The following is a 15,369-nucleotide window of genomic DNA, read 5'->3' on the forward strand; positions in this document are numbered from 1 at the left end:
CCATGAGCCGCTGGGTATTCCACAGTACGACGAAAAGACTTTGCTGACGAATCGGAGGACTGACCTCTCTCAACAGAGGAAACTTTCTGACAGGTCTCCATCTGCTGGGGTGGCCTGTACGACAAAGTTACACTTACCTTGACCGACAAGACATCGTTAGTGGAGGTCTTCAAATGTTCGGGAGGGGACCTACAAAAGTTCTCACTCCATTGCTGGAGATGGTTTTTAAGCACCCTGGGAGTGTCACAAGCGGCAGGCACTCCAGACAGAGTGCATGCGGGTCTGATGCCGGAAAGGGACTCACACAGAACACGCACCTAGAGAATCCCGCAGACACCAACATACACCAGAATGGGGGAGGCGAAGGTGGGAGAAAGAACTGACAATGAAAAAAGAAGTGGGGAAAGCACACCAAAAAAAGAAAAAGAACTGCAGTCGGGCCATTGTTCCCGTCCCTGTAAAAAAGGGGACTTGCATAGGGTGGAGTTCATGTAGTGGAACCACAGAGCTCTGAGGCGCCCCTTAAACATGTAAAGGGGAATGCAGTCTTGTGGTGTGTAAGACACTGGTCTAATCCCCATTGGGGGATGCCCTGCAGTATGGAGGAAAAGTGGGCGGGACGTTGGAGTGATATTTTAATAGGGAGGGTGTAATTGACATTTGAAAAAAAAGAATTTGGGACATTACCATATTTTATTTTTACATCCCATCATAGAATTTATTTATTCTCCTTAGATTTTGCTTATTTCAGAGTTTAGCATTATTGATATGAGAAGAGTGACGAAAACACTGCTATATGTTATAATTATTTTCAAATCATTCTTTTACTTTTTAGGCACACAGTGGCTTTCATCGTTAGCCATTTATGCACATGGGAAACGAAGTGCACACGAAAGCAAACCATTTCTGCAATTAGAGAAATACAATTAAGAGGAAAATTGGTGGCATCTTATTTCTCGTTGGTATAGTGACAGGGAAAAGGAAATAATTGTCATACTTGAGTTCTCTTGTTGAAGGGTGAAGCTTGCGTTCCCCAACATAACAGCCGATCTTCTGCACCATTTTTCTCTTCGCATTATGAGGGCTACATTTGAGATTGCTGTGCTTATTGAACAAGTCAGCAACACAGCCTTTAAAGGAACACACCCTCTTTCTGGGATATTTTTCTACATCCAATGAATCCTCTTCATTGGTTCCTGATAATGAATTAATCATCAGCATTTCATCTTTTCTGGTTTCCTGCTTACACAAGGCGACTTGATTCAGAATGACAACCTCACTTTCCTCCTGGGCAATTAATGACTGTTAAAAAGAAGACAAGGAGACATTAAAACATGCGCAAATAATCCCCACACGTTTGCTGAAAAACTGGATCAAGTATCAAGTTGTATAATTTGTACAATTCAATCCGCACCAAAGCTCCTTTTTCAATGCCACACTTAGGTAGGTAGGTTTTTAAGTTACTTACTCATCTATCTATGCCCTGAAATAAATGTGAAAATGTGTGTGTTTGTGGCTTCTCGTATGTTCCCTATACAATTCCACACTGTTTCACCAATCTGCACCAAGTTTTGCACAGACACCTGTTAGGACACTCCGGACATTACTGGCTACATGACATCTGGATAGCCCATCCCTTTACCCGGATTTCGGTAAAAGTGCAAATTTGGGGGTGGGTTTGTGAATTCGCGTATGTTCTGTATACGATTCCACACCGTTTCACCAATCTGCACCAAATTTTACATAGTTACCTGTTAGGACCCTCTGGACATTACTGGCTACATGACATTTGGACACCCCGCCCTGTACCCTTGATTTCAGCACAAGTCAAAATTCGTTTGTGGGTCTGTGGCTTGGCGAAGCATTGTTCCTTATACAATTCTACACCATTTCACCAATCTGCCCCAAATTGTACAAAGTTACCTGTTAGGACCCTCCGGACATGACTAGCTACATGGCATTTGGATACCCCACCACTTTCCCTGGATATCAGCACCTTCACACATGAGACCGTTGTCTGAAATTGGCAAAACATCAATGTATTCGTAGAAGGACTATTCCCGACACGAGGAACAAAACTCGAAGTCCAGGCCCTAGGATGCACGGTTTACAATATATTTGCAAATGTACCACAGATAACTGCACCACGCCAGGGTGAGGCTACAGGTGGGGACAGAGCATAGAAGGACCCAGTATGCAGCAGCACACCAACTCTCGCCTCCAGCCAACGTCTACTCCGGGGTATGTCAGCCCGCCACACATGCCCATTTTCAGTGCAGTTTACTTCAATGTGAAAAGCACATCAAGCGATAAGTGAATCGGAATAGCGACTTACAGGATCAGTGTTATCATGTCTGTCTACAGAACCCATTTGCAGAACGGGTATTTCTGCTAGTTCTTTTATAAATGAGAGCAAATTTCTGAAGATCGCACAATGTGACGTTGTTAAAATTCTTTGTGAAATGTTAGTACTGAATTGTCATGTTATGAATGGTTTTGTATCGACAAAGCTTGATCATTCCCTTAATGACTAGAATACTGTCTGTAGAAAGAAACACCAACCCCTAGACATGTGCACAGAACTGTTCCAAAAAGTGGCTCTCTGTGCTGGAACCAGATGGAATTGCTCTTATATTGTAGAAAATGTCACATTGTACAGGGTAAACCTTTGTGGGATTATTCTCTGGGAGGAGTTTGGAGGGGCTGCCCTGATCAACGCAATATCTAGAGGGCAACATATTAACCTCATGCAGCCAGTTATGCTGTGTCACTACAAATAAGATCTTGGTGAATATTCTCAGGGGATTGCTCTGGCAAAGGCGCAATTGGCAATCATCCATAGGAAAGTTCAAAAACATCTGATGTTCTTTCTGAAAGGCTGTGTGAAAGTAGGTATGCTAAAGGTGTAGGAATGCTAACCAATCCCCCTATTTATTTGTCCATGGGCCTCATTACACGGAATGCGGTAAGGGTTTACCGGTACCGGTAAGGGCACCGGTACCAGTAAACCCTTACCGCCTTACTACGAGGTCCCTTTGCGGGACCCGACCTCAACGGCTGGTTTTACCAGCCGTTAAGGAACGGGCCCGCAAAGGGACCTTGGTGCTAATTACGGTACCGAATTAGCTCCTTCCCCATTCCCATTGAGCCCTATGGGGACAAAAATGGGAATGGGGAAGTGCCTTGGTGAATGGGGAATTACCGCCCCCGCTCACCTTGGAGTAGGGCGGTAATTCCGCCATCCACCAAGGCGGACACGGTAAAATACCCGCGGCAACCATGGCGCTAATAGCGCCATAGTTACCGCATACTGTGTAATGAGGCCCCATGTCTGTTAAATTTCACTCTATAAAAGTTAACGATTTAATTAATCTTGATCTTTTAGATAAAGTATTTCTAGCAAAATGTAGAGGTGCATAAGATGCATACAAATCATTTGCATTAAATTAATATGTTAAGGCAATCAGACTTGATCTAAAATGAAGTCTTAAAAGTGGTCGTATAGCAGACAAAAAGTGAATCATAGTTTCTGGAAATACAATGGAAAAAGGGCATGCCAAATCAATACCAGCTTTTTGTGACTAGACTATTTTTTGGGCATTAAGATTGATCTTATAATAGCAGTCTTTCAAAAATGGTGACCAACCTAGTACTGCTTGAGAGATCACAATTATATGTCACTCATTTGACAGTTTTATAACTCCATTACTCTTCCTCAGCTTGCAATATCTTTGTAATTGTATGGACCTGTATCTCTGTACTAAACTATTGCACAAACCCCCAGAAAAACATAGGTCTACATCAATATTTTTAACATGGGTGACCCAATGAATAAAAACAATCTTATCACTCTTCCAAATAGTTATTAATTTTTGGTTATGTTGGCCTTAGAAATTATTAATAATGTTTAAAAACAAATAAGCTGCAGCCGAATTAGTGATCATCTATTAAAGCCAGGCCTAATTCCAAATGAGAAGCAATATTTGGGGCAGAGTGATGAAGCCATAATAGTCTCTCACAGAACAAGTTGTGGTGAGATTGCAATAGCGAACCATTCTTATGTAAGTTCCACATGCTGGCACCACACAATGCTACTGATTTAGCCTTATAGACTTTCAACATAAATTGGACAGTTCTATGTGAAAATCTTGCCGCAAATAATCCTGCGGCCGAAAAAGCTTGCTTTAAAAATGCACTTTTGAGTGCATTTATATGTATGAGGAGATCCCCCCCCCCCCGCAGCTCTCCCATTCTCCCCCTACCATAAAATATAACCCTAACCCACCGCCCACATATATATATGCGTTTAAAAGTGCTTTTTAAACAGCAGCTTTTTCGGCCGCAAGATATTTGCAGCAACATTTTCACTGGATACGAATTGTTCAGACTGAATTTTAAAAGACTTTGTAAACTAAAAACCCCACCGATTGCTTGTCTCATCCTGCAAGTAGATTTAACATGTTTTGTAAACTAAAAACCCCACCGATTGCTTTTCTCATCTTGCAAGTATATTTCACATGTTTTGAGTTAGAACGAGAGAAAATTGCATACGGAAACAGTCAAACTCGGTTTCCTGAATAATGCATTCATTTCCAGTGATAAATGTACCAATTTTCGAGCCATGTTCAGACTTATGACCACTATCTCTGCTATTTGTCAATTAAAAGAAAGACCTCTACCATTAATTGAAGAAGTATATTTATCTTAGCAGGTCAGCAGTTGAGCTGGTTCTGACATCCATGAGTAGCCTGCTGATGCAAGTTCGAATCCTGGCAGGGCCAACTGAGCCTTGCATTCTTATGAGGTTGATAAATTGAGTACCAAGCAGTGGGACATTAATAACAACTGTTATTGCAATGCTCCGATACCTGCGGGTTTGTAGTGCTATATAAAAAAGAGTTATTATTATTATTATTTATCTAATAGGGCTTGAAGCAATCTAGGTTTCTTTCCCAAAAATATGCAATAATTGGCATAGGACAACATTGGTACTTAAATATTTAAAACCGTGTGCAATCCACAATGGCCTCACACAAAATTGTATACAAGGAATTCATATACGAATTAAATAATATGGAAACAATTACACATCCTTGGCAGACTTCTCAAGTTATAGGCACGACCTTAGTCACAGTGCCATTAGGATAACAAACCACAAATTAATGATCCCTCTGAATCGTAACCATGACATTTAATAAATCAGGACAACCCATATTCAGCAATATGACTTACCAATCAGCAGTTCACTATCAACCCCTCTTGAAAACCAAGTTGGACAGAGTGATTCTTGGTAACTGAGTCTATTATTTTACCCAACATGACTTTTCCAGACAATTTAAATGAACAGCCCAAAGTGAAATGGGTCAATAATTAAATTAATAGATAATTGCCTAGAACCCTTCTTGAAAACGGGAAATATCACTGCTACAGACCAAGAATCCGGAAATTAATTCAACATGTTTCTACATATACGACATAAAAAAGGAGCCCACACATAGGGTTGCATTTTTATAAAAGTCAGCAGGGATCATATCCGGACCAGGGCATTTATTACTTTTTAAATAACATAAAGCCAATCTCTACTTGTATGGTAAACTGGATATAGGATTACAAAATTTAAACATATAATCTCCACTTAAATCAGGGATACTAGGACCAACATCTCCCCTTATGCTATCTATAACCAATAGTCGAGGATGTATCCACTGGCACCTGGAAACACATTGGGCCCGATTCATGGAATTATTTGCGTGAAAAATAGGAGACTTTCACACAAAATCACGTGCAAGCGCCCGTTTGTCAATTAATGGAACACAATGCCAGGGTTTACCAGGGATTTGCGCGGAATCTGCGCCGGTCCAACACGTTAATGCGACGCTACGAACTCCTTGCGCGAGACTCCTAGCGGAGGGGCAGTCGGGTCTGCGCAGTCACCTAAAAAGGGGGCGGAGCACGTGGAATGGGGATCAACAAGCGAAAATGTGGGCATCACGAGGGAAGTACCACAGTAAAATCCTCGCAACGCCCATACGTGCGCTAAAAACCCGTATTTATGGAATTGAACAGGGCGGAAATAGACGTGCAAATCCTGAAACACGTAAGCCACCGGATAGCTGGCGTAAGCATCAACGCGCACGAAAACAAATGCATAAAAAGCCTGCGCGAACAAAAAACGCAGGTATACAGCTACTATGAATGTACCATTTCTCGCAGTGATTGTGGGACACCGCAGGAGGAGGATGGCCAGGGCCTGGATTTTTCTACCCAGGACCAGCCTTTTTGGGATGCCTGATCACCAGGTCTATAGCAGATATAGGTTTCCACCTCATATCATATTAGACCTGGTCACAAAGTGGGAAGATGACCTTGCATCACACACCCATTGCTCCCAAGCACTGAACCACTTTGAAAAGGTGCTCAATGTACTGCATTTTTTGGCCACTCAGTCATTTCAGCGGACAACTGCCATAATTGGGGGGATTTCACAGCCCACGCAGTCACGCTGCCTACACCAGGTGTTGGCAATAATGACTGCACGCCCCTTAGTCCGCAGGCACATCTACATGCCCAGAACAGCTGCAGAAACACAGGCCGTGGTCCAGGACTTTTATGGGGTGCCGCACGTCTCTAAAGTGCTTGGTGCCATCGATTGCACCCATGTGGCTCTACGTCCAACTAGGGCGACAGAGCACATACATCGCAATCGCAAGCACTGGCGTTCCATCAACGTGCAGGTTGTATGTGATGCTGTAGTATCTATCTGCACTGGGGGCACACCGTGCATATAGTAGAATTTATTGATGTCATCTGGAATCATATGGGACATCAGTGTTCCAATAGTTACAGTTGGGATTACTGGATGGGAGAACCTAACTGAGAGGATGTTATCTGTCTAGCTCCTGTCTCTCCTAACCAACTAGCACTGTAATTTGAAATAAACTTACTCATTTTTATATACTACAACCTCCAGTGATGTACCTGCTTCCTGATGACTTCCAACCATCTTCCAATACTACAAGTGGCGACGAGGATGGGATCAGGAGGTGTTTGCTGATCCCAGATAAACTGTCATGGAGCCTGCGATCCCTACACATAAAGGACCCACTGGAGAAGTGCTGCTAGCACCATGAATATGTATATATAATGCTGGTGAAAAGTCTGCTGAAAAGAAGGTCTACTGATCCTGATTGATCCTGATTGATGAAGATATTGTTGACTGATTTCCATGATGAGCCCAGCAGTAATGAAGCCCTGTGTAGCTGCTGCCATGAAATGTGTTCCCAATATAAATCATCTGCGCAAGGTATAAGTCCTGTGAATGCTTTGGCAGGCAGCCGAACCACAGCATCATTGCTGAAGAGTATGAGTTGTTACCAATATAAGGTACTGCGCACGCTGATCTGGGGGCGAGCTGCGGCCGTTACACCAAAGATTAACATAAAGGATACATATGAAACGCTGTTACTGCGTTGTTACAGGGCAAGGAAGGTGTTTAATTGTACTCTGTGTGTAAGTGTGCATACAGGCACCTCACGTTATGTTTGGCTTTTGAAAATATTTTTCGGGCCATTAAATATGTTGCTGTGGAGTAAACAAGTCTTCCACATTACCGTAATATGGGTGCTAATGATCTGCACAGCGCAGGAGACAAGGATTCCATCAATGAGCAGGTTGTATGTGATGCCAAGGGCATCATTACTTCTGTATATGCAAACTATCCAGGGTCCACCCATGATAGTTTCATATTCAGAATGTCACCCCTACACCGGGCCCTGGAAGGTGGGAGGCATGGCAACACATGGCTCATTGGTGAGTATAAATGCCTGTGCACATGCATGCATGTCACACACAGACAAATACACACCAATGACAAACATTTTCACCTCTATAGGGGACAGTGCCTACCCTCTGAGCACCTACATGATGACGGCAATACGAAACTCTGCCACACCACCCCAGGTAAGATACAACACAGCCCATATTGCAACTCGGGGCATAGTGGAGCGCACATTCGGAGTGCTGAAGTCACGTTTCCGCTCCTTTGACCACTCTGGTGGTGAGTTGCTATATGCACCACCACTAGTGTGCAGGATCATTGTGGCAGCATGTGTCCTGCACAATGTTGCAACACGGTGTGGCGTACCGGTGGACATGGTGGTGCCCCCACATCAACATCCACGCCGCTTGCATATGGATGGCCAAAGGGCATGTGGAGAGGCTGCCCGTACCCAGTTTATGGCAAAATGTTTCACCTAAACCCCATACCCTGAGAAATGCACACGACCATGGCACATTTCATGTGCCATTCAATGATGACAATGGGCCAATCAACAGTGCCCACCAAAACACCCTGAGAATGTGCCTAAGGAAGTGCTAAATAGTGCGCATCCCTTACAACTAAAAAGACATTCCTCCCTTACCACCACAAGTAACACAATGACACCACTACCAACATGCAAAACCCTGAAGTAACTCACCTCTGTGTCACTCAACCCATCCCATATGTCATCTAAAATGAACATCATACTGTATCACGGTATGGCACATCATGTAAAAGGATCCACCTAAATGACTGTTGCACAAGGCATGTTTCTGAAAGAGCTCAAGGCTGTATGGAAGAAGGGGTGAAAATAAAACTTTTACAGAGCCCTAGAAACACTGAAACCATAATATTAACTCGTGTCAGCCTCTGTGCATGTCACACAATCAACAGTGGTGTCAACAGTGATTATGTTTGATGAAGTGTCAGTTTCATCAACTGCATGAATGTGCCACACACCATGCAGGGACCGAGGACAAGGTCGAACAGACAGACAACGTACCTGCATGGTGCAATCGGAAGGAGCAAGTGCACATATGTTTAGAGGGGTGTGATATTCTGAGTGGTAACAAGTTCACGGGTGTTTCAAGTGCAAACAGTCAGTGGATGCTCGTGTTAGTGCAGAGAGATGCAGAGAGATGCAACTCTCTTGGGTCATTCCCCAAGTGCAGTGATGATGATACTAGTCCAGGACACGGAGGCAACAGCCTCACATTTTGCAGGGGGTGACAGTGGCGTGTGAGACCTTGAGGTACATCAAGCAGATAGTCATCAAGCACCAAGGACAAAAGCAATGGAGAGAGTGAGAGAGCAGAGGGATCGCTTAGCAGGGAAGAGGGAGAGAGAAGGAAGAGTAGAAGATGAAACACATGAGTAGTTCATGGAACGTAAGGATATGAGTCCCCAAACAGAGGGCGGCAGGATGTGTATCCCAGAGGTTGGCCCCTTTAAAAAACTCCATCAACAACTGGTTCACCTGAAGAAGGTTGGAGTAACATGATGAAATGGCTCTAGACATACATCACTGAGGTATTAATATTAGCAGATAGGGTGTATGCAGCCCTCACAAATCACAGTACACAATCCATACTTCCTATAACTCTACGCGGTCTGCCAAGACTAGCCAGTGGAGGACAATTAGTGGGAGACAGATGTGGTCCCTGGCATTGACGTCAAGCATAATACTTGCGGTCTTGTTCCGAATGAATTACACAGGGTGTGGATTTGAAGCATGGAGTTGTTGCAATAGGCAGCACCAGTAGTGTAGCCTGGAGAGTACCACAGCACTTCTAACATTGCACCCCTGGGTGATTAATGCCACCCTCGAACAAATAGAGATTGAGAAAAAGGCAAGTAAATCCAGAGTGAGCACACACAGTGTCCTGCTCCCATGCAAACACCACCGAAGTGTCAGCAAATGCCATGCACTCACCTGTCCGTGGAACTCACCTGCTGTGCATACGATGCACACCATCTGTAGACGCTTCACCTAAATGGAATGCAATGCAGAGTAACAACACAAAGTACATGCATATAAATGATCAGGATTGATCACTGAAAGAAAATATGCATAGTACACAGAGTGCAGGAGGAACACAAGGTGACACAAGGTGAATGGTCATTGATATAGATTTGTATAGAAGTACATTGTACCACACCAGAGAGAGGGAGAGAGTGTAACACAGAGTGTGAATAACAAGGAAATAACAGATCAAGGAGTCCATGGGCTGGTAACCAGATGGACAATGACATGCTGCAAAGAAGAGTTGTTGCACCCATTGAGGTATCCAGATAGGTATCTCACACGGTGACAAGAGCTAGAATCGGACTACCATAACGCCAAGTGAGCATGCAAAGGACCAACAAGACAACCAAGACATGCAGCAAAGATGCCCAACAATGAATGGCACAATATCAAGCCCGCTGCCAGTGTTCATGGAAGGTATGGGTAGCATGAAACCACCTACTGACATGTGTGGATGGACTTTCTACTACATGCAGTGCATGATGTGTAGCACTTGCTTCAGACACAAGCACTTGACTGGCAAAGCGAAGTCACTACCCTCATTGATGAAAATACCCAGATGCCACATTGTGTTGGCATGCTAGAAATGTCTTTTAGTTTCTGACGGTTGGTGATGGCTACTGTCCCAAAGCCATGTTCAACAGATGTGCAGCACATGTGTTGTATGCACTCTTGTCATGACCCTTGCCCCTGGCCCTCAGTGGCAAGTCAGCCTTCCAGTTAGGGCCAGGTCAAAGGCCTTAAAACCTCATCCAAGACTCTCTTGGAGTCAGTCCTGGCGCTTTCGGCGCCAGGCTCATAACCATCATGAGGACCAACATTAGAATGGGACTATTTACTTGGGACTATTTAACTTCTTGCGGGGAGGGGGGGGTTCAGCCAACATGGAGGCACACACATAGCTCAGTTACAAGGAACTGAGCTATGCTGTCTAGTCTTTTGGGTGTGGCAGGCCTGGGACTACTTTACTTGGACTACTTTGGGTGTGGCAGGCCTGGGACTATTTTACCTGGACTACTTTACCTGAGACTATTTAAACCACACCCAAACAGCAGAACATGCATTGCATTATTCTGCTGTGGGCAGCGTAACGCTCACCGTGTCCATTTCTTTGATGCCAGCTTACCTGAAACCAAGGACCTGCAGAGAGAGAAAGAACACTACGAAACTTACCTGGAACAGTATCCTGTCTTCAATCCATCGCCGACTTCAGTTACACTCACCTGAAGGTACGAACTCCATCATCCGGCACTGCATGCATCCTGGAATACCATAACCTGTAAAGAGGAGAAAAAAAGACAGCATTAGTAAGCGTTTACTCACGTTTCCTTCCGAATGAAGAAAGCCACACAATTCTTACCTGGGTAGTCATCTCCTGGTCAGTATCATTGCTGGAACATTACGGCGCTCGGCGAGGAACATCGCAACCTGCAAGGAGAGAAAAGACACAGGTTAGCAATCTAAAAGGCGAAACAGCACCGTACATTACTCACCGGACAGCATCACGCACACTACGCTTTCGCCTACCGGCCCATGCTCATCTTCAAACTGCATGACAACACCAAAATACCTTTCCATACCTAAAAGGAAAGGAGCAAAACATTATTTCAACTAATAGGAACATAAGAACTGCATATAATGACTGTAAAGCAGCAAACCTACAGAGTCGCAGCAGGCCTGGATTCCCACAGGGGGGGCTTGCACCAGTGAAGTAACTGCTCGTCCCCCACATCTACGCGCCCCTGCCACGAGGAGCAGGACAGAGAATCCACCTTTTACAATATTAAGGTGAGGAGAGGGCCCAAGGGGGAGGAAGGAGTTGAGGCCAAGGGAGGTGAGAAAACAAAGACAATCTGGTATTGAATCCAGCTCTCCTATATTGCAGAGCCATCTTTAACCAGAAGCCTTACCAAGGGACCTGGAGAGGGTTTGAGAGTGCAAATCATCCAACCAGGGCTGGTTGGCGTCCCCGTGGATAGCGTAACACTCTGCAGTACACAAAGCACGTGTCAGTAGACCATGACATGGTTCACCCACGGCAGTCATACAAATGCAGGCAGAAGTACTACACAATCATACCAATTAATGTAATCTACATACACCTGTTCAGGATGCACATGCCTCATCACTTGTTAGGAAAGATTTCCATTTCATGTGTAACTTTCCCTCTAGTTGTGTACCCCCCAACTTTTTGCTTTGTTTAAACACGATATTCTGACTTTACCAGAGGAGCACAGCCTTCTGCTGCACTCCCCTGTGCTTTTCGCTAGCTTCTTATGGGGAAACTGACATGCCTTTAAAGACAGTCAGTACTTGGAGACTTTGTTTCCCTTAGTCCTTGTCAATGTTGCAACTTTTCTGCAACATGTTGCAAGTGCACACAGTACCTTACAGTACAGTGCACTTGGGTCTTCCTGTCATGTCTAAAGGCCCTAGTTACTCTCAAAGGATTTTTTATGAGAAGCACAGATGTGCCTTGGACACGGCTGGTGGCAGCTTATCTCTTCATATATTTTTTAACCCTTTCTTGCCAGGTAAACCGTGATTACCTTGTTTGGCAGGGTTAGGTGGCCTGGCTCCAAAATGGCCATGCCACAACGTTCTTTGTCCTGTCCTTTGGCCATCTGGCACCTTCACCTTCCCCAGGTCGAGCCAAACCGGGTCAGTCCTTATTTGGGCATGCATTTTCCCGCGAAGCGCCAAGCTTTCGCGGGCTTCTGCATGTCTTGTATGCACGCCCCAGAATATGGGATGGACTGTCTAGTTCCAATACACATCCTGGGTGCCAGAGAGTCTGGCGTGCTGTGAATGCCTGGGACCACTGTGGTCCATGATTGGTCCACGTATGGTATGCCTGTATGTGAGCAGATCTCCCATTGGGTCCTCTTCGTTTTGGCGCAAAGGACATTTTGGATAAGAGAAGGCTCCAAACACCCATACCATGCCGATCTCCGGAGTTCTCACTGAACGAAGGATAGGATCCTGAAACTAAGAAGCCGAGTCGAGGAACCGCTGGTGACCCGCTGGAAGATTTGGAACCGGGACCGCTCTGCATCGGGTCGTCCGAGAAGGTCTGCGAAGGCGCTTTGACCCATTGGAATAGTGGGACCAACTATTCTCGGCACCTTCATCAAACCCTGCAAGTAAGCTTTTTTTCGGAAGCGTCCCTGGGCCAACCAGTGCGCTGACCAGCTTGCGCAGGAGTTTTGCCCTGATACAGCCGCCGTTTAGAGGAGGTCCTTGAAACTCTCACACCGAATTTCGTACACTTGGCGTTCCCAGGTGTAGAGTAAAGTGAGTGCACCCGAACCGGAGTACACGCGGTTACCGTGTCGCCCAGCCGTGGTGCAAGTTCAATGAAGCTGTGGTCCTCTGTGCCCTGAAGCCTGCTACAGGGGAACTGGCCTGATCCATCCACCAGGAGCGGAGAAATCGCCCTGTCCCATAAGGGAATCAACGCAGTATCTTCGTTGCTTAAAGCCACAGCGTAGCAAGATTACCGCATTTGAACCTGCAACCGAAGTGGACTCGACTGCCGAAGTTTGGTCCGAACTGCGCTGGGGGTCGGTGAGTAATTGCAACCCTAACCAGCGGCCCCTAGAGCATCCATCCATCCATTTTTTTATGCATGAGTGGCCCCTGAGGGGCCCTCTCCTTTCCACTGCTAGTGCAAACTAGCAAACTATTCCCGACCTCTGGAACCTGTTCTGCCCTCTCTGGGAGACCCTCCACTAATAGTGGGAACCTATTCTTCATCACCTCACCCACCTTCCTGAGCTGCTACAGACCCGTGAAGAGACCCCATTTTGCCCATCTGCATTACCGCGTGCGCCAGCATTGCAAGTACATTTGAGCAATAGGCTCCACTCATCTTAGGGACTGGACTGCCTTTCAGTTAGGATTGTGTTTGATGCAGAAGGGACTAAAGACTATTTGCACAGCCTGCTTCCTTCCCTATTTAGGTTGTGGGCCCATTTGATGCATTCATCCTTTAGACCCCATTGGTCTTGTATATATGTGTATATATATAGGATTGTGTTGGTTTAATTGTATTGCTGTGATTTTCTTACTCTGTGTTCAATTGCAAAGGCCTTGGAATAAATGTATTTGTATTTTTGATTTATATACAGCTGACTGGGAGTGATTTGTAAGTGTCCTTTACTCTGTGTGCTCATTGAGGTCTTTCAGTCACCCTCACCCCTCCTGAGACCTAGTCTTGACCGCCGCCAAGCTATCTTGATTGGTCTGGCTTGTCCAGAAGGTTACCCTGTTCCAAGAAACTAGGCTGTCCTTCTCACCCTCACCAGGTCAGAGTTCAGAAATCTGTCTTAACATCACTCCCCTGACGTTTCCTCGTAATCTGGTAGGCCTCCCACGCCTTGCACCTGATCCACATGAATCAACTCACTCATGGCCTCCTCATGTGGTGTGAGCTCCTCCTCCTGTGGTGACCCACCTCCAGTCACCAGAGCAGAGGCGAAGTTGGCACGCAGCTTGTGTTTGTTTTGACGGTGGAGGTAATTCCAACGCTTCATGAGCTCACGAGCGGTGCGCCTTTCATTCCCCAAGACGTTGATGCCATCCATGACCGCTGCCAGTGGACTATACGCTGAGCAGGCGTATGTGTGGTCCCTGGCTGCGTGATCATGTCACAGTGGTTCTCGTGCATGTAGTGCACAGGGATCTGGAGTTCTTCATCATTGAAGCTCCTCTTCCTCGACGTGGCAGTATCCCATTCTTTGGGATTGAGCCTTTCCCTGTTCTGCATGCTTAAGCTTCTTGGCATGTGTTGCAGACCCTGTGTGGCTGGGACCACTCAGGGCAGTAGGGGCTGGACCATTAGTGGCTTGGGGCATGGCATCACTTACTGATGTTGGGTCAGTATCTGCCGCTGCTGGTGCCTGAACCTGGGCACTGGGGCCAGGTCCTTTAACTGCACGTCCCTTCCCATTGGACGCATGGACATCAGCTGCCCCTGCATGTACGTGTACTGGGGGTGGGAGGGACAACAGCTACTGCTGGAGCTCCCTGACCCTGGGGGCTGGGGACAGCAGCTGACCTTGAAGCTCCCTGACCCTGGGTGCTGGGGACAGGTGTTTTGCGTGGACATCCATTCCCCTTTGAGTCAAGGACAGCATCTGCCCCTGCGTGTCGGTGTTCCATGTGCTGGGATGACTACAGCTATCGCTGCAGATACCTGACTGACCCTGGGTGTTGGGGACAGGAGCTGCCCTTCAGCTTCCTGACCCTGGGTGGTGGGGAAGAGCAGATGACCCTGCAGCTCCCTGACCATGGGCGCTGGGGACAGCAGCATCACCTGTAGCTCCCTGACCATGTTGGTGGTGGGGCACAGCTCTCTCTGCACGTCCCCGACCCTAGCCACCTCTGCCACCTTTCCCTCTTGTGGGACCCCTCGGTAGTTCCTGTGAAAAGAAAAATGGGTAACGCGGTACGTTGTGGCACCCAGCAACAATAAAAATGCATACGCAAAGCACAGGAAAGCTACTGTTATGTTAATAATGGG

At 46.0% G+C, this 15,369-nt stretch overlaps 1 protein-coding gene across 1 annotated transcript in view; it reads right to left on the reverse strand.

The window, feature by feature from the left end:
• Window positions 1-858: 858 nt before the first annotated feature.
• Window positions 859-15,369, reverse strand: part of LOC138511658 (uncharacterized) — a 136,182-nt gene continuing 121,671 nt past the window's right edge. Inside the window, exon 2 of the mRNA XM_069627472.1 lies at window positions 859-1,302. Within this exon, the coding sequence (XP_069483573.1) occupies window positions 913-1,302 (390 nt within the window). The 3' untranslated portion in view covers window positions 859-912. The remainder of the gene's footprint in view (window positions 1,303-15,369) is intronic.

This window comes from Ambystoma mexicanum, chromosome 6p (assembly GCF_040938575.1).
Source record: "Ambystoma mexicanum isolate Mex_15411 chromosome 6p, UKY_AmexF1_1, whole genome shotgun sequence".
In the NCBI taxonomy this organism is placed as follows: domain Eukaryota; kingdom Metazoa; phylum Chordata; class Amphibia; order Caudata; family Ambystomatidae; genus Ambystoma; species Ambystoma mexicanum.